The sequence below is a fragment of the Chlamydotis macqueenii genome, chromosome Z, assembly GCF_036417535.1.
Source record: "Chlamydotis macqueenii isolate bChlMac1 chromosome Z, bChlMac1.mat, whole genome shotgun sequence".
NCBI lineage: Eukaryota > Metazoa > Chordata > Aves > Otidiformes > Otididae > Chlamydotis > Chlamydotis macqueenii.
The window spans coordinates 4,185,467-4,208,710 of NC_141593.1; the positions used below are offsets into that span (position 1 = coordinate 4,185,467).

At 38.4% G+C, this 23,244-nt stretch overlaps 1 protein-coding gene across 1 annotated transcript in view; it reads left to right on the forward strand.

Annotated features, from left to right (window-relative positions):
- The window catches only part of RIT2 (Ras like without CAAX 2), a 195,072-nt gene that overhangs the window by 86,224 nt on the left and 85,604 nt on the right, over positions 1 to 23,244 (forward strand). Inside the window, exon 4 of the mRNA XM_086770594.1 lies at positions 16,317 to 16,508. Within this exon, the coding sequence (XP_086626720.1) occupies positions 16,317 to 16,508 (192 nt within the window). The remainder of the gene's footprint in view (positions 1 to 16,316; positions 16,509 to 23,244) is intronic.

Genomic DNA, 23,244 nt, shown 5'->3' on the forward strand with positions numbered 1-23,244 from the left:
TAAAGATATCTTGAGCTTCCTTGTTCAGCTATGTTCATGGGACATTTTTCGAAATTCACCCATGTGCCTCTCTGTATACCTTCAGGTTGGGAGAGGTGTTGGGGTGCAGTTAGGTCTGGAGTTTCCCTTTTCTTATCCAATGTGTCATAAACCTCAGCTGCTTTTACATGTATTTGACTTAAACTGGTGTAAACTCTTTGACTTCCAGGAAACTTGAGGATGCAAATGAAAGGACATTAAGACCTCAAGTCCTTTATTCTCTGTTCAGTTCCCTTCACAATTGCTCCCGGAGACTGACAACACCCAACTGCTCCAACCATGCACAAAAACCCTCCACCCAGAGTTATAGAAACCTTCTGTTCACTCATTTACACTTTCTCACTCTCTCTTCTAACTTAAAAATATGTTGCTGCTTCTGGAGCCCAGTTTGAATTCCTCCTTGTGGATCATACACAGCAGTTATCTCTCCTGCTGTATTTATAAACTGTTGACTGACACAGGAGCTTTTATTCTTGCCACAGCTTTCCTCTTGATGACACATTACCCAACCTCTCTGTTTAGACCTCATGCCGAACGTTAAAAGAGCATCAGACAGCATATGCTTCACCCAAAACCAATCTGAGATGACCCCACATAGAAAAGGCGAACTTGTTTTCAGAGGCAAAACAGGCAAATATGCAGAAGAATGGATTTCTGTACCTGTCAGTGACACAGTACATTGCAAGATTATTGCACCAATTTTTGCTTGTTAAAACGTGAGGTTTTTATGATAAACTTGGTGCACCAGTATATTTCCCAAGTGTGAGTCAGAGACGTGAAAAATTGGCCTTAAAATGTGATGGCATGCCATTTTGGGGAGATTTTCCTTTGTCTGAAGCCGTGTGCACATGAATTCATTTCCAGGCAGACACTTTTCAACCTGACAACAGCGCGCTCTGTAGTGAAATCCATCTCTCAAATTGCTAGCAAATCACAGAACATGTTTATCCTGCCAACCTGCAGGACTATGATTTTTGCCCCCTGCTTCAAGATTTGAAGAGGAACCATATTAGTCCCAAGAGCCCTTCAGATAAGCACACTCTCTCAGACTAAACGCTATAGTCCGATGGCTGACTCAGGCTGCTATCTGAGATCCTTCTGCTTATTATCGAAACATGCTGCTCTAATCCTGAATCAATGGAAGTTGAGTTTCTAACTACACTACTGCAGCTTATCTCAAGGAAATGTAAAATGCCTTTTTGGCAGTAATTATATCTTAATGGGCCTTTACCATATGTCCTTTTAAGGGGGAAATAATGTTAGTAAACTTTCTGCTAGGTACTGTAGGGAATAAACAAAATCAATTTTATTTTTAAAGCATAGTGGTAGTGAACTAAGTAACAACCATTAACACAGTGTATTAGGTGAAGAACATTAATTTAATTTTATTTATATGTTGTTTCACAGAATGATGATTACATACTTGGTAAGTCAAAGCGTATCACTGAAAATTTGGTGGTATCGCAAGACAAGTTGTTCTGTACTTTCTAGAGAAAACAAAAATCTCACCCATGACCAAGTTATTTTATTTGGGAATGGACAGATTTTCAAGAAACCTTTATTTGTTACAAATACTGACTGAAGAAAAAGTTCTGGTAAATCCTAGATGAAATTGCAGACCTGACTCCAATTTCCTCCAAATAATGGCAAAATATTCTTTGGCTTCAGTGGGAAAAGATCTAGGCATATATTGTCAAAAAAAAAAAGGTGTGTATTAGTTTAGTAAGAACAGGCAACTAGCAACTAAGATTCCCAACTTCCTTTCCCATCCCTGTCAACAAATGAATCATAGAGCAGTAAACGATGAATCAGTTTGTACTCCTGGTTCTGCACTTATCTTCCTGATAAACATACTGCAGGGAGCAGGCATTTAGGGTGAATATCAGGTTTTATTGAGTCTAGTGATACTGATTTCCTGCCCCTCACTACCATTCCACTTCAGTAAAGTCAATACTAGTGGTTCCATATTGCAGGTGGAAGAATACTTTCTAATGCTGTCTGTTCTTTTTCAATATTTTTTTTTCTCTTGAAATATTTTTTTCTCTCTGTTCTTTGTCTTTCTTTCACTAATAACTTCCAAAAATAGATAAAGATCCAATGATACTGCTGAATATTTACTTTTTTACTTTTTCAAAGTCAAAAAGAAAAAAAAAATACTTTCTTACAAATTCTGATAAAAGTAGAAATATTCTTTTTTCTAGATCTTTCTTTGTTGTATTTCCCAGGTTGTTTTTTTTCTGTTGTTGTTGTTGTTTTGTTCTGGTGTACATTGTATGGAAAACATCTGTATAAGCATATTCCAGAAGATTAAACTTCATCCAGGTCCTCCACAAGAATACGATTATGTAAATTTGCCTTTTCTTCTAACATTAAAAACTCTATTGTATACTTTTTTGTTCTGACTGTTGAATGGCACTGAAGCCCTTTGAAGTTACTTCCAGCAGATGTTGGGCATGCTCTAATTGTGCCCTGATGTTCTTATATATGTGCAGTTGTCCTAAATAATCTCACTAGGAACTACTTTTTACAGAGGTCTGTCTATCTTATTACCAAGTGGCTCTACACACACCAAGGAGTCCAGTGGATAGAAAATTATTTTCTACTTTTACCAATTTGCAGAAAATTTAATTCAGAAATGTATTTCTAGAACTAAAAACTTGGCTTGCATACTGAGAAAAATAGCACATGCAACAGTGCTGCCTGGTGCCGTTTTACCTGACAATAACAAATAACACAAACTGGTTTTTTTGCAGAGCAGGGTGTTAATGCTTCTCAGGCAAAGTGGATTGTCTCAAAGAACCATAATTTAACAAAAAGTATTTGTCTTTTATGCTGTTCTGTAGCTACCGGATACCCTGCCAGTACATTGAATGGTGGTGTCTCCAGACTAAAACAGAAAAGAAGAAAAAGTTGCATAGCCTTATCAGAATCATCCAAACCTTTGAATTGCAAAACTGCATGAGATATTTGGCTGGAAGAAGCTTTCTAAAGATGCTATTTTCATGTTGCACTAGCAGGAGGGGGCCGTAAAATCCTAAAAAAAAAAAAAAAAAAAAAAAAAAAAGATGTCTTTCACAGCTAAAGTTCCAATAGTTGTGCCCCAGAACCTGTAAGTGGAATCTACCTCTGACTAAAAAAAAAAAAAATTATAAAAAAGAAAAGAAAAAGTAAACCTCAGTAAATTTTGAACTCCATTTCTTGTCATCCGTCATTTATAATCCAAGGGGTGTTATTGCATTTGTCGAAATTTTTAAAAGAGGAAATTAAGAGCAAAGTAGAAATTCAAGACAAATGGAATATTTTCTACTGTCTTATTTAAACTGAATATATTTCAGATATATATTGTTCTTGCTTCTGTAGGAGCAAGCTTGCATAGCTTGCATAGAATTTTGTGCCTGCTTTTATTTTGTGCCTAATGGCTGAGTAGAACAGATTGTTGCCAGGGGAGTTCCATGTCATTATCAGAGCAGTGGGATGATGTGAAATAAACCATGCCAGGGAGCAATCTGTTCTCTTTAAAAAGTCAGAGCTCAAAAGCTTAGCGGTAGCTGTGTCAGCTGTACCTGTGTAAGAAATCAGATCTTCTTTTACTTACAGTGGAGTACCTAAGTAACACCTTGAAGAAAGCTGAAGAAGTCAGACTCCGCTAACTTTCAGAATTGCAGATGAGTTGGGTCCTTGTGTTGGACAGGTTTGGCATATCTCAGAAGCCACTTTGCAATTTTCAGGATCTGTTGATCTAACCTAGATACCTCATGACTACAGTTTCACAGCTCTTTCTTTGTCCTCATAGCTTTTTTTTTTATTGTCGTAGTTCAGCCCAGATCGGGACCAGACTACGCAGTCTCTCTCTCGCTCCCCCACCCTCCGAGAGAATAGGAGGAGATGATATAAGGAAAACAGCTCGAGGTTTGAGATAAGGACGGACTGGGACGGGGAGAAATTCTTAAAGTTATTGTTACGGGTAAAACAGACTCGACTTGGGGAAAAACACTCATTTATTTCTAAAACTAGCAGGAGAATGAGACAGGGAACAAGATAACCTCCCCCTACCCCTCCCTCTTCCCGGGCTTAAGATTATCTCTACTACCTCCCCTCCAAAGCGGCACGGTGGGGGGGAAAAAGGGAATGGGGGTCACGGTCAGTTCATCACGCGTTGTTTTATGCTGCTGTGTCATCGTCGGGGGAAAAACTCCTCGCATTCCTCCTCTGCTCCAGCGTGGGGTCCCTCCCATGGGCCATAGTCCTCCATGAAACTGCTCCGGTGTGGGTCATCTCTTCCACAGGGTGCAGTCCCTCTAGAGCAGCTGTCCTAGCAGGCCCTCCACGGGCCACAGCTGCCTTCAGGCCTCCACCTGCTCCGGCGTGGGGTCCTCCACGGGCTGCAGGTGGATCTCTGCCCCTCCGTGGACCTCCATGGGCTGCAGGGGGACAACCTGCTCCACCATGGTCTTCACCAGGAGTTGCAGAGGAATCTTGGCCAGGAGCCGCATTACTCCTCCCCCTCCTTCTTCACTGACCTTGGCATCTGCAGCCGTTCCTCACAAGAGGCTGGCAGACGCCTCTCACGATTCTTTTTACATCTTATTCACTTCAACTGCTCATCTCCTCTCCACTTCTTGCAGCCAGGCCGAATTGGGCCCAGTCTGCTGCCTGGCGGGAGGCCAGAGGGTGAGGCCTGCAAGGCCCACAAGGCTCGTGCCTCCCCCTCTCTGCCCCCCCACTCAGCTGCTTCACATCTTCTCCTCCTTTTTTTCCTGTTTTCCCCTACTTAAATACATTATCGCAGAGGCGTTATCATGGGACATTCTGCTACCAATTGGCTTGGCCTTGGCCAGCAGCAGGTCTGCCCTAGGCCCGGCCGAGTCCACTAAACAAAGGCGAGCAACTTCTAGCAGTTTCCTACAGAAGTTACCACCTTAGGCCCCCCCTCACTAACAAAACCAGAACATTATAAAGAAATTAAAACTATACCTCCATTTTATAGGCAGGCACAGAGGCTATGGATCTAAAAATGGAATTTGATACAATTTACCCCACTGAGTGTCATTAACCCCCTCGGAAGACAGTTAGCTTCAGTTGAATTTTTCCTTATTTACTTTAAAGCATAGATGTCCTAGCAATAGATTGGGATGAAATCTTCAGTGTTTCTTGAATGTAGGAAGAAACAGAACACCAGAAACATCAGTGCAAATTCTAAGAAAAATGAATGATGGGGTCTCGTTCATGCTGGAAGTTACAGGGACATTACAGTCCTTTTGTGTCACAGAGCCATACCAGATTTTAATATTGTAAGCCATACAAAATCAGTTCAGCTATAACATAGCTATTTTGCATTCATATTGGTGATGATTTATGTAGTCTCCAGGGAGCATATTCCTCAGATAAACACCAAGTTAAATTTCAGTGGCAGAAATGAACGCACAATTGATTAAATACTACAGAAGTCTAAAAAAGCCACTCTGCAGGTTCTTTGCTTCTCTTCTTTTTCACCGTCTTCAGATTCTTAGTTCAAATTCTATCTCTGGTGATGAGTAGGGCACAAGGGAGGGAAGAGAAATACCTACGTTGTGGAATTTTTAAGCTAAGCATACTTGTTAGGGAAGTCATAATGAGAGAATATATATGCAAGCCAGAATATCATTTGCAGTCATTTATCAGAGCAATGAGGTGTCTGACTCCATAGCCTCCTGTTTCACTTCTGCAAGGCTGCACAAGCCTTGCTGGGGAAGATGGCAAGTCTGCAATCCCTGTGTAAGCTGACAAGAGCTTGTTTGAATCCCTGGCGAGCCCTTGCTTGCAGCTGCAGTCATTACCTCTTCACTAGTGAGTTGTTGTCTTTTTTTTTTCTCCCCCTCTGCTGTTTACTAAAATGTAATTACTGTGCTGTTAATTCTTTCCCTTTACCATTTATGATGCGTTTGTGATAAAAGGTGAAAATTAGCTTTATTCTTTCTTGAATACCAATGAGGAGAGGGGAAAAGTATTATATGGTGCGTGATAAACCAAATGCAGTTGCGGGTTTTAGAGGTAGTTAACAATGAAGATTGCTTCAATGCCTACGTTTAGGAGAAAATTACTAAAGGTGTTTATCCCTAAGAGAGAAACCATTAGCATTAATATGAAAGAAAAAGACAGTTCTCTGAGTTAGGGAGTGTAGCACTGAGGCATTTTTACTGGCATTGTGGAGAACTGATATGGTGATTTCATCCATATTTTGGGGTGAATGAAAAGCAGATATCATCTCCCAAGTGATGGACTGTATATTTTCATTACTGCATGTGACAAACCATCTTCAGAAGAGCAGGATTAATAAAGTTAACAAAAGCACGGATGCAGCCAACTGGCAAATGTATTATCACCTGAAGGCAGGAGGGCAATTAGAGTGGGGAAATTGGGAACCTCAATGCAGAGAAGCTACTTTTGGAGGGAGGGCCTGACTGCTAGTACAGGTTATTTACTAGTTCCTTGGTGAGAAATAAGGGTCATTGTATTATGCTATTTTTGAAGTCCTGGGTTGTTTTGTTGGAATTTGTTCTCATTTGTCTTCTTTTCCTTATTTTCTTTTTCTTTACTTATTTTGTTCTGCCAGGCTGATGTGGTTCAATCTTACTTTATAAGCCAGCCATGATGCAAAACAGTGTGTGAATACAGAATAACAAGTGCACACAAAATGTTCTGCTGTTAGCAAATGGGGCAGTGCAATAGTGATCCATCAGTGTTCAGGGTTTGAAGGGACATCTACATCTGCCTTCTATAAGATTTAGTCCAGCATGGTCTATGACTGTGAAAAATATCAGATATGATGGAGAAAAGTATCATAGTTGAAAAGAGAGGGGAACTCTAAATCTTTAAACCCACGTGTGGGAAATGACAAAAATTCAAAAGTGACAAAACCAGATTGTGTCCCACAATGATTTAAAGATTTCAGTAATCTAATTAACCTCACAAACTGGTAATTTTTAGAAAGAGTGAAAATTTAGATACACGACTTCAAAGTCTTAGACTCATCTGAATGAAGACGAGACTATTATCCTCATGAATTAACCTGATACAGTAACTCAGATTAAGAAAGGAAAGTTTTTATTTTTAGTTAATTCATTCATTCTGTTCAGGACTTTAAAGGCTCATAGTCTGTCCAGTAGTCAGAGATTAAAGATATATTGACTGGTGTGAAGGAATCTATTCTTTTCATGAAAATACATTAGTCTTCAGAAAGAATCGTGAATTGAGATCTAGTGTAATACCAGGTCCTGTCTGGGATTGAAAACTTGTTTGTAGAGGGAACAAATAGATGCCAAAGAACATAAATGTGGGGGAAAAGTAGGAGGGGGAAATTATTTTAGGAAGTCTTCAGTCAAAATTTTGCAAAAATTAGGGATGTAAGACTACACCTGCATTTCATGTTCAGTGCAAGTCTAATCATGTTTCTTAAATTGCCAGCCATCATTCACTCAGGTTGGACCATCGTCTCACCCACAGGCAAGGTCTTGAAGTGTTCCCTGTCATTCAGTTTACTTGAGTGAGCTTATTTCCTCCCCTTCCATAGTGTACACTGACCACAGGAAAACACTGGACATGGGCAGCTAAGAAGTAATGCTGCTATTTGTCACAAAACTAAAAATCATACCTGTGTCTTCCAGCAGAGATCACCTGTCATGAATACTCTCCTTCTTCCTGCCTGTTTCCCTTTAGGGCTAAATAAATTAGCTTAAACAGGAGGAGGAGTGGCCAGATAAATAAGTACTGATTTCAACAGGGTTGGTACTGTTTCTGCTGATTGTCTTCTAAATCACAGATTAATTTTGGTACGTCCCGTTTTACTTATACTTTTCTAGAGTTAAGAAAAGACTACTGATTTTGTGCAGTGTGGGGTTCATAATATTGCCTTGGAAGGCTGTTGGATTAAGTTCAGAAAGACATCAATCTGCTAGGAACATGGACTGCATCTTTTATGTTATCTTTGTACTGTTTTCTTCATCGGTGATGTGCATTTTGTCCCCAGTACAAACTCATAGAAGGAAAGGGATATTGCTATTTTATAACAGAAGCAAGGATTCCTTCCTGTAATTATAAGGCGTGAGACACTGACCGATCATTAATCAAGGGACTTATTATAATAATAATCCACTTCCACTGCTGTCTTATGGGTTAATTCTCATTTATATTAATTCAATTTTGAACTGCTCCTGTATCATTACTAGAACAGGCAAAAAGGGTCATGAGAAAGCAGTTTGATATACAACCAGAACAGTGTAGAGACCTGATGCAGAAAGAATCAATCCCTGTCCTCCAGTATTTAAGCCAGAGCTCCTGCTTTTTCTTTGGTCTGTCTCTGAGCTGTTATTCAGCTCCCTTCTGTCCTCCCAGTGCTGTGGCAGATGGTTTAGGCTGGCACAGGTGGCTGAGTACCACCTGCTGCAAATTTTTCCCTATCTTTTGCTGTATAACTCCTTTTCTTGTTGCTGCTTGCAAAGGATAACTAGAAATAGGAGGGAAGCAAGAAGAGAATGTGAAGTGATGCTGATAGTGCTCAGTCCTTTCTTGTTTTCTGTTGTGTCATTGCTGGGAACTTATAGCTGGTGCGTGCTGGAACCCTGCAATCAAAGGCAGCAGATTTGGAACTTTGACTTCTGTCATGGAAAAAGCGTATGTGTTGATTATCTCCTAGTGCAACTTAACCTATGCTGAAGGATTGCATTTCTCACTTCTGTGTGCTCTGAAGGAAAAGATCCTTTGTTTGCTTTAGGGACTAGATGTTACATCCTCTTGACCTTTTGAACTCAATTGGAAATAAAACAGCCTTGTAGAAACTAAATGAAAAGTTTAAGATGAAGAAGAGGACAAACTTTATCATTGGAATGCATGAAGGATATGACTGGGCAGGGGCTGTGGCTGAACTTGTGGACCTCAGAGGCTGGAACTGGTATTTAGTCTCTGTTGAGGTAGTGAGAGTGATATGAAGGAAACTCATCCTTGGTATCTTAAACACTTTTCTGAGGATGGGTTGAATGACTCTCTGGAGCCAATCTTTCCCTCTGTCTCTCTCTAAGACTAACGTAGAATAGATGACTAACTCTTCAGTGTCAGAAATCAGATGAAACAAATCTCATCCTTTGCTTCTAGATTAGTAGCAGTATTATGGCAGTTATAAGATATTATATCCACCCAGCTTCCTGTCTGGATGCTTTCTCATTTGAAACGTAACTGCTGCAAGTCTCTTGCTGCTTGCTTTTGCAAATAAGTTTTAAAAGGTACTTGCTTTTGGCCACCCAACCCCTCATTCAAAAAAAAAAAAAAAAGACTGAAAAATGTATGGAAAAAAAAAAATTTTCACAGCACTTCTCACCAGTATACTTTCCTTAGGTAAAACTATTTCAGGAGGTGAAAGGAAAGCAAAGCACAGTTTATGACAAGCAGTGCCAGGTGAATGATAGGTAATTGCAGTGAAGTCGGCAGTGATTTTTTTTTTTTTTTTTAAAGTGAACAATGTATTTTCACGTTTGTTTTCTGTGTTATATAGTCGATTCTCTCCTAATTTGATTTTTTTTTTTCCCCAACTGAGTTTCTTATGTCCTTTTTGTTCATTTTACCCTTGTTTGTTCATTGTCATAGATCAACAATATCCTGGCTGTTTCCAAGAAGCTCCCCCCTCCACTGAAAATGTAAAAAAATCCTTCATAATAAGAATGACCCGTGTGGTAATCAGGGAGACAGTTTTGATTAAGAACATCTGTTAGCAGATTCCCAGTTCTAAAGTTAAGCAGAACATAAGACAAGAAGATACAGAAAGTGGCATTTCTCAAACTGTGAGGCTGGCCTCCCTGGGGAGACTCTGACCTCTTCCAGAGATACAAGCCAAGATCATAAAAAAAGAACAGACATCAAAACGCGTGGAGCGTGTGTGTAGTTTGAAAAACATGACACCTTTGTTTCTGAGGTGCTGCATCTTTAAATCTCTAAGCACTACACTTCTGAGGAGTAAGGAGAACGACTCCACTTCCAAGCATTGCACTGTGTTTACTCCTCAAACACATCACCACACAATGAAAAAGAAGGGACAGGTATGGTGACCCCCCTGCTCATTGCCTGTGTCCTTTTTTTTTTTTTCTCATTAGTCTTTTTTTCTGTTATCCTTTTGGGGCTGACAAGGCTATCTATTAGCAACGTGATACAGAGATTCAGGAGAATTGGTTTCAGCTTTGAGTCCCACAGGTGTAAAACAGTGATGTGGAAGAGATTTCTGTTCTGAGTTAGATAAAAGCTTTCCTAGCCCAGCACTGCTTCTCCAGCATTATTCAAGAGGAAATACTTAGGAAACAGTAAAGAACTAGGCTTGGCTTCAGTGAACTTTGCCATACACCTTCCTAGATTCTTTCAGTCAACAAGGTATGGCTGTCCTGAGCTGAATGCTAGATTCAGACTGTTAAATTTGATACCAGCTCGAAAACTAATCCTTCATAATGACCTAAGCATCTAAGTGTAGTCTATCTGACTTCATTGCCTAATGCCTTTTTTTTTTCTGGAGAAGTTAAGTTACTGATCTTATTTGAGAAGAATTCTAATCTCTAATGAAAAAAAAGAAAGCATACACATTCTATTCATATTTCTATGAAAACAATATGAATTTTAGAAGTAATTTAAAATATTATTCTTTACAAAAAGCTTTCTCTTGCTTATTATGGAAAGTGGGATAAAAGATGATAAATCAAGATGACAGAGAGAAAACAGAGGTTAAATATTTTCTTCTTTCTAAGTTATTATGCTAAAAGCTAATAGAAAAACCAAGCACATACAGAAAGATGAAATGTGAAAGAAGGGACAGTGCTCCAAGGATCAGATTGGAAATACTTCTTGGGCATAAATGGATTGGGTTATCAAGCCAAAATGTTGCGAGAGTTGAAACTTTTAAGCAACGTGAAAGGCAACAAGATAGGTCTCTACAGGTACTCATGTAATTAAATGAAGGTCAGGAAAAATGTAAGGCTGCTGCTGAAATGTGTGGCCTAATGATGAGAAACATGGAAAGGATGAACAGTTTTAGGAACTTTATCTATCCCAGCATTTACAGGCAAGCTGTGCTCTTCTACATTCAAGGTTCTTATGGCTCGCAGGATAGTTTGAGGAAGAGACACACTACTCCTAGTGGAGGGGATCAACAAGGGATGAATTAGTTAATCTGGGTGTATTCAGTTTAATAAGCAAGAAGAGATGCAGCTAAGCATGTTGAGGGAGCTGCTTTATGTCATTGTGAGGCCATTCTGTCATCTTTAAAAAATCATGTGAGATGCCTGATGACTGACAAAAAGGCAAATGTGGCATCTCTTTAGCAGCAACATAATCACTGAGAGATTTTCTTACCAGCTTTCTTCAACAACAGGTAGACATATATAATCATATGAGAATTAGTATCAGGTCTTTTTTTTCTGCATTTAATTACAAGGAAACAGAAAAGGAAAAAGTTATGTTGCCTTCTTTCAACTTTTAGAAAAGTTTTATTTTGTTTCTATCCAGCCTTGATGCTTGTTCTCAAGTGTAATATCTCTCCCCAGAAGAATGGTGATTTTGTTTCAAAAGATTTCTTACCACACTTTTCAGTTAAATCTTAGTCATAATACACAAGAGAGTATTAGAGACTGATGTCAAGCTGCAAAGTGCTATAAGCATGACAAATCTTCACTTTAATTCTCAGAATTGATTTGCTTTTGAGGAGGTGTGATGTCCTTCTGTCTCTTCCCTTTGGCATTTACTGACTTGGGAATGTTTCATATTTTCCCCTTATTGAGTATCAAATGGCATCTAGTGCTATTCCTGAATAATTTTTTTAAAACCACTTTTAGAGCAGGAAGCAATTAAAGAAGATAGTATTGTGCCAGCTGCAAAGATACACTGTTGCTTATTTTATAAGTGAACCAGGCAAAAAATAAAAACCAAAACCACTGAAAAATCTGTAAAACCTTTGGGTCTATGTCCATCTATCTCTGAATATCCACAAAATCGAGGTGAACTTGGATTTTAGTTCTACTTACTGTAGAGATATGTGCAAAAATATGACATATGGAGTAGAACTTGAACTGAAAAATGAACAAAGAGATTTAATTACATCTTAGTTCTTTGTCTTGTATATTTAATATGCACACATTATTGCTAGAGTTATAGTATGTTTGTTGGAAATGATATTTATTCTTTTTCTTAGTATATGTTATTATGTTGAGGCTCTTGGTGAATAGAGACAAAAATACCTACTGTTTTTGAAATCCAAGAAAAGACTTATTTATGTTTGACCTTAGAGCTCTTGACTCTGTAATAATCAGTTAAGCCAAGGGGAAAAAGCTGAGAAATGAAAGTCAACATAAAAAAAAATAGGACTGGAAATGACTAATTGAGTTAACAACAGAAAACCAAATAGATGTCCCCAATCCAGTTTACATAGAGTAATTAATGCCTCTGAAAATGGATCACTGTAAACATGACACTAAAGTATTTTGGCTCTTTAGTCTAATACATCAGCAGCAATAACATGTCAAAATAAAAAAATCACTGAAGTAAATTAATTCATATCTTTAAAGTCATAACTATGGCCAGGCATAAACCAGAATGTGTGGGTAAAGTACTCTGACTCAAGAATGGCAGTTCCTAAAAGCTGAGTTCTTTGTCCCTTTGGAATGATTCTCTCTAAACTAGAGAGACATGGGTTTGATGGATGGACCACTCGGTGGATAAGGAGTTGGCTGGATGGCCGCACTCAGAGAGTGGTGGTCAACGGCTCAATGTCCATGTGGAGACCAGTCACAAGTGGCGTCCCTCAGGGGTCCGTGTTGGGCCCGGCCATGTTCAACATCTTTGTCGGCGATATGGACAGTGGGATAGAGTGCACCCTCAGCAAGTTCACCGACGACACCAAGTTGTGTGGTGCCGTAGACACGCTGGAAGGGAGGGATGCCATCCAGAGGGACCTGGACAGGCTGGAGAGGTGGGCCCGTGCCAACCTCATGAAGTTCAACCAGGCCAAGTGCAAGGTCCTGCACCTGGGTCATGGCAATCCCAGGCACAAATACAGGTTGGGTGGAGAATGGATGGAGAGCAGCCCTGAGGAGAAGGACTTGGGAGTGCTGGTGGATGAGAAGCTTAACATGAGCAGGCAATGCGCCCTTGCGGCCCAGAAGGCCAACCGCATCCTGGGCTGCATCAAGAGAAGCGTGGCCAGCAGGTCGAGGGAGGTGATTCTCCCCCTCTACTCTGCCCTGGTGAGACCCCACCTGGAGTACTGTGTCCAGTTCTGGAGCCCCCAACACAAGAAGGACATGGACCAGTTGGAGAAGGTCCAGAGGAGGGCCACAAAGATGATAAAAGGGCTGGAGCACCTCTCTTATGAGGACAGGCTGAGAGAGTTGGGGCTGTTCAGCCTGGAGAAGAGGAGGCTCCAGGGAGACCTGATAGCGGTCTTCCAGTACCTCAAGGGGGCCTACAAGAAAGATGGGGAAAGGCTGTTTAGTAGGGCCTGTTGCAATAGGACGAGAGGTAATGGTTTTAAAATAGAGGGGGGTAGATTTAGATTAGAAATTAGGAAAAAATTTTTTACGATGTGAGTTATAGAACACTGGCACAGGTTGCCCGGAAAAGTGGTGGAGGCCCCATCCCTGGAAACGTTCAAGGCCAGGCTGGATGAGGCTCTGAGCAACCTGATCTAGTTGGGGATGTCCCTGCTCCTTGCAGGGGGGTTGGACTAGATGACCTTTGAATGTCTCTTCCAACCCTAACCATTCTATGATTCTATGATTCAGTGGGTAAAATTAGGAACCCAGAGTCTCCTGCCAGTCAAGGAAAGCCATAAATTATTCCTGGGGAGTGATCCTGGGAGTCCTCCTGTGAGTAACTTGAACAAGGATATGTGATATAATTCTTTCCTAGTTCGCCATTAATGGCTATCAATGAGTCTACAAAGTTCTGAGCACTTTCTAGAGGCGGATCAACTCACTAAGCAGAGCTCATTCTTTGTAAAAGGCTGTGCAGAATAATCATTCAGTGTTACAGCCGTTGATTTATGAAATATGTAACTCAGGAAGACAAGCCATCTGGGATGGGATTCAGGTTCCATAAAAAACCATGTACTTTTAAGCGTCTATGTGGGAGCTAGTGGCTGCATTCGGTTGTATAAATGTTCAGCTCATCATTATCATTAGATAGCTAAAGAGAAAATTATTTTTCATCAGCAGAAGTAATCTGTAGTCCAAGCAATGACTAGCTTACCATTGTCTGTAACAAGCTCTGATAGTGGTCTGCAGCTGCACATAGACAGCTAACTTTGGGAGACTTAATCAACAAGTTCAGCTCCACATAAGGTCTCCATTTTCTGCTCAGCCTGAAGGGATCTTGCCCTTGTTCAGCTCCTGCTACAAAGAAGACTACCCTACTCATCATGGTGCAGAACACTTCTAGGTGACTGATGCAAAGAGAAGAAAGTCAGGGACACAGGGGAGAGGGGTGTGGAGGAACACTTGCTCTGGCAGGAAAGCCTGGGATCTCAGAGTGGGTAAGGGACAGGGACTATGTGTCTATGTTTAGTCATTAACACTCCCTGCCCATAACTTGGGTAACTTGGGTATAGTTTCCATCTTGACATTGATTTTTTTCTTTTTTTTTTTTTTTTAAATCCAGTGGCTATCTGATGCATATGACAGGCAAAGAGCTCGGAACAGAAACAAATCTCCATTCACTATCTTAGCTTAATCAGTAGAGTGTAGAATCCTTTTTCTTTGACATCTTCTGTATTTTTGCCCACTGCTGCCCTACTTTTATACATCCACTTTCAGGAGGATGGGATAGAATATGGCCTGATTGACTCTATGCTGTATCTTGGTAGTTAATAAACTCTCCTGGGATGGCAGCAGTGATACTTTAGACATTTCAAAATTCCGAGTAAGTCTCAAAGCAGAATCTTACCCTTAAATTGCCTATTAGCCTGCTATTTTGGAGCTTAGTCTATGAACTTTTTCCTGTAGCAGGTGAAATAATTTGAATGATATATAAGAAAGCCCTTCGGTAAAAGATACATCATGAATAAATGATAATGGTCAACATGAAAGTCTATTCACAGGAAGTATTATCAATCAACACGAGTGACTATTGAGAGAGATTTAAGGCTGAGACTTTTAAAAGAGCATAAGCAATCAATTTCCTTTCAATTTTCAGCAAGAACAGAGGAGATTATATATATAACCTAAACTGTTTTAAAAATCTTAGCCTAAATTCTCAACTGAGCAAAAAAATATAGGACTGTATATTGCATCCTACTACTCATAGAAATGGTCTAATGTTGTTATGTGTATTTGTTGCTTTATCAGACCTTCCTGCATCTTAATATCTCTGGAGAACTGATTCTGTCAGGAGGGTTCTGATCCTGAGTGAGTGTTGCCATGGTATTGGGTTATTCTGGGCCATGATCAAGAAGAGCAAACAAACTTGAAAAATAAACTGATTTTAAAACATATTCTCAAGCCACAGTGCCTGAGACTAGTTTTTGAAAACTAAATCTTGATTTTTGTACAATGTGACAGTTTTTAAGTACTTGCAGAAAACTGTATTAATAACCAGAAGTGTTGCTGTGACAATAAATACATACATAACTAGAGGGAAATACAGGAGGAGAAAAGTGGACCAATTCTCACACTATTTAAAATTGTTCATTTAATAGTATTATCCCACACCGAACCAAAACCTCCAGCTTCTCTGAGACCATTTGAAAAAGCAGAACTTTTTTGTAGATTATATTCCTGTTTTACTATGCACTATTCTAAAGCTGGTGGGAGTCAATGAATGTCTTTTTGATATTATTGAGTTTTTAAATTGAGTGAATAATAAGCAGTTTATGCCTGTCTCCCATCCCTAGAGAGTAATACAGCTCTTCTTTTACACTTGTTAGTATTCATTCAATTGCAAGTCATCTATCTGTACCAAAAGTGATGCAGAAGGTTCTAGAAACACGTAAGACAGTATGTTCTGTAGGCAGACGTATTGGCATAATAAGTTCATATTCTTAGAGGACAGAACTCCCTTGATGGGAAAAGGAAAAAAAATGATCCTAGGAGAAATCCTGGTGGTGTATTATTGAGAATGATGACCTCAGAAGAATACAGAAGTTTCAGTAAGCAGTTTTTAAAACAGCAAAACATGTAATGTTAAATTATGTAAGGAATGGGAGTTTTCAGCAAGTTAGTTATTTACAGATGGATAATTTTGTTTGCCAAATTACTGAGCATATTCTTCCTATTCTACAGGCAGAATTCACAGCCATGAGGGACCAATACATGCGAGGCGGAGAAGGCTTCATTATCTGCTATTCCATCACAGACCGTCAATCCTTTCAAGAAGCTGCTGAGTTTAAGGAACTCATCTATCGTGTTCGGCACACCTATGACATCCCATTGGTACTGGTGGGAAACAAAATAGATCTTGAAGAGTTCAGACAAGTAAGCAACTTCTCTGCTGGTTTTGGCTTGGTTTTCCTTGGCTACCTCAGGGATTTCTGTAGCATATGTTGTACAGTACTACTGAGAATTATTAGCATGAGATTTAATCAAAGAGCAACACAGTAGGATTGGTAATAAATTAAAGACTTAGCAGAACTTTTCATTCATGTTATGGATCTTAGAGAAGTCTTGGCCAATTGCATCCAAATGTTCTTAATTTTTATTTGAAAAGGAATCCTACTATTTTCATTGGAAGTTATAAATATATTCAGCATGGAAATAGATTCAGTCAGGAACTTTGTGGCAAAAAAAAAAAAAATCAGGTTTTTTGGAAGTTATGAACCATTAAATACATATTTTTTTATGAATGTACTGGATTTAGTTAAAGTTTTCTCAAACTCAAACTGAAAAAAAAAAATTCTAGTTAAAACAGACAAATGCATATAAGATTATCTTTACCTGAAAAACCAATGGCTGTGTTATTAGAGTGTTCAGGTAAGATGGGGACATACAAGACTTGAATTCACTTTGATTTGTATACAAGATTTCAGCCACTACCACCCATAGAACAATAGATATTGTTGATTATGAGGGCATTGAGTGAAGGTGTCTCAAAGTCTTTAGTACTCTTTGCTCACTCTTTTCCTTTTACTTCCTCTCTGCTTCCTCCTTGCTGTTTGTGTTGATATGTGTGTGTGCAAGGGAGTGAGTTAGAGAGAGACCATCTTAGAAATGGCTTGGTTGTGACCTGGTACAGCATGGAAAATATGATTAATTTTAAGCGGAAACTTTGAAAAGGGAGGAGGGGGAGGAAGATTTTTCCTATATGGAAATATTAGGAGGCTCTTTATACACACTACAATTGCTTTCAAATGACTGACTTCTGTGCAGACATATGCAACAGTTAAATAAGGTGGTGTTTTTCACTTCATTAGCATCTCTGCTCACATGATCTTGTCTACTTTTTTCCACTTATGCTGTCACTCTTTTCCTCATTTCTTTGTCTTCTTTCTTCAACCTGAAGAAAATCCAGGGCAGTGTTAAGCCTGAAATTAGTCTTGAAAATCTAATGATGCACATTTAAAACTTCACATCTGTTTCCAGATCATTTACTTTCTCCCTAAATCAGACTGTGAAAAAACCTTAATGGTGACAACCCAGTTGCAGTTTAACACACAGCTTGAGACTCCAAATAACAGTGCCATGTGCAACATGGATTACAATCTGTGTAGCTTCTGGGGTACTTACAGACCAGATGGGGGAGAGATGTGGATTCAATTGTTTTGCTGAGAAAACAAGACATTGCGCCAGGTCCCAACAGAAATCAGATATGATTGATTACCTATAGTTACCTATAGATGAGGTTTTCGGGAGTACTCTGTCCATTAAGTGATGTGAGGACTCTCTTGCAGTGGTATTTGCCATTACCTCTTTCTGATCTTATGTTTTGTTGGGCATTCCTATGTTAATCACTGTCAATGCATATAAAAATATATATTCCTGATTTAAATGTTTTACATGCTCCTTGATGATCTTATCTGGTCTCCCAAACAGGAAAATTACTGTGCCTGAATGTCTGAATTGGACATTGCAAACATCACTCAAGATAAAAGGACACGGGAATGCTCTTTGGAATTATAGTAGAACTTATGTCTTTGAGATATGACAGAGACAAAAAAAAAAGCTGTTATACAAGTTTGTCACTGAAGATCCTGCCTGAATGTGTGTCAAGGCAATTCCAAATCGTGGTCCTATCTTTTTTGAAATCTTTCAATGAGGCAGGATTTAGGTCTTCATAGTCTTTTCCTCCATAACTCCTCTACAACTGTCAGCAAACACGGTAATGTCAGAAGGGTTTTCTCAGATATCCTACAATCCAGACTTTGAGCCATGGGACGTTCTTCCATCAAAGACTAGTTAGATAACACAGTGCAGATCTACTCCTTTGATTAAAGCACTTGAATATGACTATGTCTACATAAGCAAATAGTATGAACCAAAAGGAGTAGAGCTGTAGAACAAAACAATTTATTCTGAAGTCCACATTTGGGGAATTTATTTTTAACTTTGCACTAGCTCTACTCCAAGGCCATTGTCCGCATGATTAGTTGGTGCTGAGGTGTATGAGTTGTGCATCTGGACCATATCTTCACTTAAATTTCATCTATAGTTCAGGTCATGCTCTCAGAGACCACTCCACAATTCAAAGCAAATCATTATTAAGTGGAAGTGATTAGATGAAACTACTCAGATTTCTTATCTGACCTAAAGCAAAGCACTAGCATGTGAGAGGTCACCTCTGGGCCCAAAATTTAAGTGCATGTTAATGAACTTCACAACTCATTATTTCAGAACTGGGATGTGAGGTTGTGCTTTATGTTTAATAAACACTGAAATATGTTACATCTATGCCTACCTGGTAGGTTAAGCAATACCCAAGTAATTTGATGAACTGTGGGAAAGTAGATTGAAATTAATCTTTTCAAGGTCAGGTATTGTAGTTACAGCCTCATTAAAAGCACTTGGATGGTCAAGAGTGGCAGACAGCTAACTTTGGGGTGACGGACAGCAATCAGCTGACAATGTACGGCATTAACGTATCAATGAACAAACAATGAGGTACACAAACGTAGCAAAATCAAACAACTGATAAAAAGTAGGTGTCAGAATGCAATTAGCCAGAGTGGAGTTTTGACAAGGCACCAGGGCTGATATTGTTGCCTATTTAGCAACATTTTTCTCCTATGAAATTCATTAAAGCTATTGTAATATTATTCAGAATATTTGGAAACATAACATTAAGTTCAACATTCCCTGGCATCATTTCAATGTAATGACAATTCCGCAACAATCAGACAGGCTGTAGTAGCTCGGTCAGACAAAAGTCTTTTATGAAATGTGATCTCCTACATAATAAAATTAATGATGTATGTGATTTGCCTCAAATCTATCAACAGGATTACAAGAGTAAAACTAATCTGCAATTAAAATTTTGTGTTAGGAGAAACACTACTAAAAAACAAAACCAACAAGATTATTATTTTAAAATAATATTTTTATTTTCTGATTACTTCACTGAAACTACTATTATCTTTAACTATGCCTGTCATTTTTAGTGTCTTAAGAAATGGGTTTGTCTGTACTTCTAAAACCAAGTTTTCATTACATCCATCAGCCTAAAGAGCAAACACTTTCCATTTTCTCTGAAGCAACGTCGGGGAACAACTGTATGAAAACTCTGGGGAAAAAATATAATAACTCATTATCTTGATGAGTGCATATCCAACCCAGTGCCAAGGCTCCTTCCATCCTCCATTCCTTTCCACTCATTTGTACTGCAGCTGTGTCTGATCATTCCTAAGCTTGTTCTGTTTTGTGCTCAGAGATTCACTGGGAAAGTGAATGGGCATGAATGGTTAAGTAATTCAACTTTGCCCATTCCTTGATTTTTAGTTAAAGTTCTAAGAAATATTGAAGTATTTTATCTCATAGCTGTTTGATTTTAAAATAAAAAAAAATTTAAAAAATAGTGTTTTCTAACATTAAAATAATTAGATTAATAAAGCTAGGCTCTATATGTCTTTTAACGTCTTTAGAGCTTCAGAAACATTTAGTATCAGCTGATATGTAGTACAAGAGATACTTTTACTTCAGGTAAGCTTTGTCACTTTACCCCAGATGAAGATCTAGTTCTTACTGAAGTTGAAAATCTGTATAATGGATAAATACCTAATCCAAACACATTCATGTATAAAGAATACAATAAACAACTGATCCTATTTGAGCTCATGCCATACAAAAATTAAATTGCAAATTTTAATTAAAATATTTTATCAGGAAGACACGTGGCACTGCTGAAAGGCCGTTCGAGAAAAATATGCATAAGACTTTAACCACTGACTATTGCAATATATAGCATTCAGTAATTCAGAGGGGAACTAACTACATAAGCTCCTTTGAACAATGGGCTGCAGCTCTGAGCTAGAAAGAATAGGTACTTTCCAGCAGCTTTTTCAAACTTCTAATGTGGATGTGAGAATCCCTCTGGACATTCTACCTACATGTAAATTGCATAGCCTTCATGGAGTAGTTTTTCCTATCCGCTTTTGTTTGACCCCAGAGGAATACTCTATGGTCTCAGCCCAGTCCATAGATAACATGTTGATGTCTATTGAGTCCAAGGTTATGAGGGCAGCTCATGCTTCACGCAGCTCTTGGCCTCTCTGGGAAGCCTGTCATCAAAGTTGTTAGTTTTGCCAGTACAGTCTTAGTCCTGAAAAGAACTGTGCACTTGTTTACCCTTCCACACATGACTTGTCTTATTGGTTTCAAGCACAAATCTGAGCAGAAGCAGTGCTTTTGAAAGCATTTTCTTCCTTCTCTTTCTCCCTATAGCCTCCCTCCTTCAGTAGGAAATACAAAATCAGTACAAAATCTGTCTTTAACATGGAACGATATCTTATTTTGTGTGAAAATTAATTATGGGGGCTTTATTATATTTTCTTTCTAAGGTTTTATTATACCATAAGAGCATTCTCAAACCAGGATTACAGTGGCTCAGTACATTCTCATGATCTGAGCCATCTGCCTGCAGAACACTCTCACTTCAATGAGGTTTTACTCTGGAATTTGTTCAAAACGATCTGACTGGTTATCAAATACTGTGAGCATCAACTTTTAGATTTCTCGTTTTGACAGTTGCTTTATTTCATACTGTCTTTTTAAACCTTGAACTATCTCTTGAATCTGAAACAGCTAATACTTTTGTGTGTATTTTTTTTAACTTGTTTTGTTTGGGTTTTGTTTTTTGTGTTAATACCTGTTCAGTATTTAAAAAATTATCAGTCTATGCCTTCTAGTGTCTGGCTGAGACACTGAAAATGCTTACAGAATATGATATTACATTTTATTTTATTTTCATTTTCCAGTGCCTGACTGTGAAGCAGTATTTACTAGATGCTTTGTTATTTATATTAGTCATGAAATTGCAGTATTCTGAACTTCTCATCAGAATTAATTCCTTTGCTTTTGAAATTAAAGCGGCTCTCAATTTTGTAAATGTCCTTTACTACCAGCAGTTCCGTTTTCTCTTAAGGATGTTTGGATAGAAGTGTTCAGAAGTCTGTCTTCTTGTTTTGTATTTATCTTGTTTTTGTATTTATTGTTTGCCTTACACAAAGAATGAAAGATTTCATTGTTTCTCCTGAACTTTGTAACTGCAAGTCAAGGGAAATGCATTTTCTGCTGTTTACTGACAAAGAGTAGTATATATTTGAGTTAACTATAGGTGTGGTAAAGTGTTTAGACAAAACGAGTTGGTCAAATTGTCTATAAAACACATGCAGAAAAACAGGATTTATCACATGTAACAGATGTGTTTCGTAAAATGAGATGTATCTGCCTGTGAAGATATCTCTCTTTGTGTTGACTACAGAGGGAGGCGTGGACAACCAGCTTCCTAGTCATTATACAGCAATACTTGGGTAAAGATGAAGACTAACAAAATTGTTAATGACATTCTTTCAGTTAAGAATCCAAGCTTACTGATTCATTGTTGACGTTAACTACAGGCTAGACTTTCGAAGCACGCTCAGCTTGTCTTTGTTTTTTGAATGAATAAAATCTATTAAATAGTCATTCTTAGGTAGTACTCCCTTCTAAAGATCAGTGCAAGCTGTGATCTTAAAATATCTCAGATATATTCAGGCAGGCTTACCCTCAACAATGACTACAAAAAAAAACATAGTGATATCCTTAATGGAAAAAACCCAGAGGAGAATATGGCACAGAAGAACGAATTCTTCAAAATTATTTATTTGAATGTTGCAATTAATTTTTAGATGAATTAATTCATCCATCTTGATGTCATCTTGGCTGTTCATTTTCCATGGAAATCCATGCTAGCAGGAATGCCTGCTGAAAATTAATTACATTTGCAATGAGTTGCCATAATCACTTACCTTTTCGTGCCTACATATTGCCTTTCCCACATGACATCACAATGTATTATTTGTTTGCTCTTCAAATTCTGAATAATATAAGCCATTTTTGCTGTTTCGATGGAGATATGACAGTTGTCTGAATATTTAGAATTAAAACCACTGAATTTGTAATGAAATTTTATTATTTTAGAAAACTGTCAAACCTTTGATAATAACTTTCTTACATTACAAAATATGTATCTGGGTTCTGTCATGTTCCTCTACACCTCTAATTTCTAATTATTTTTAATTGATTTTGATTTTTCAACATTTCTTTCACACCATTTACTATCCTAAGAAGTCTTCCTTATATCATTTAAATTTTTTTTTAGTGTTCCCCCCCCCAAAAAAGAAAAAAACAAACAAAAATAAGCATGTGCTTTTATCTATGCCAATGCAATTGTAGAAGTCAATTTGTCACTTGTAGTCTCTTGGAAGGAAATTCTATTATTATCAACGTAGTTGTCTCTAGCAAATGCTCTTTTATACATAGTTTACCTCTTTGTCATTACAATGCTTTCATATTTCCACAAAATGCCCTAAACAGCATCTTCATATTAGCCAGGCTGCAGTAAATGCGATCAGACACACAGACAATTGTAATGAAACTGTTGGCTCATTTCTCAATTCATAATTGTGTTAACCTCTAGTGAACCATCCAATAAATGCTGTAATCCCTTCAACTCAGAAGACATTTGAAGATGCAGATAAGAAGCTGTTCTATAAGAGAAGAAATAAGAGAGAAATAATAGCTG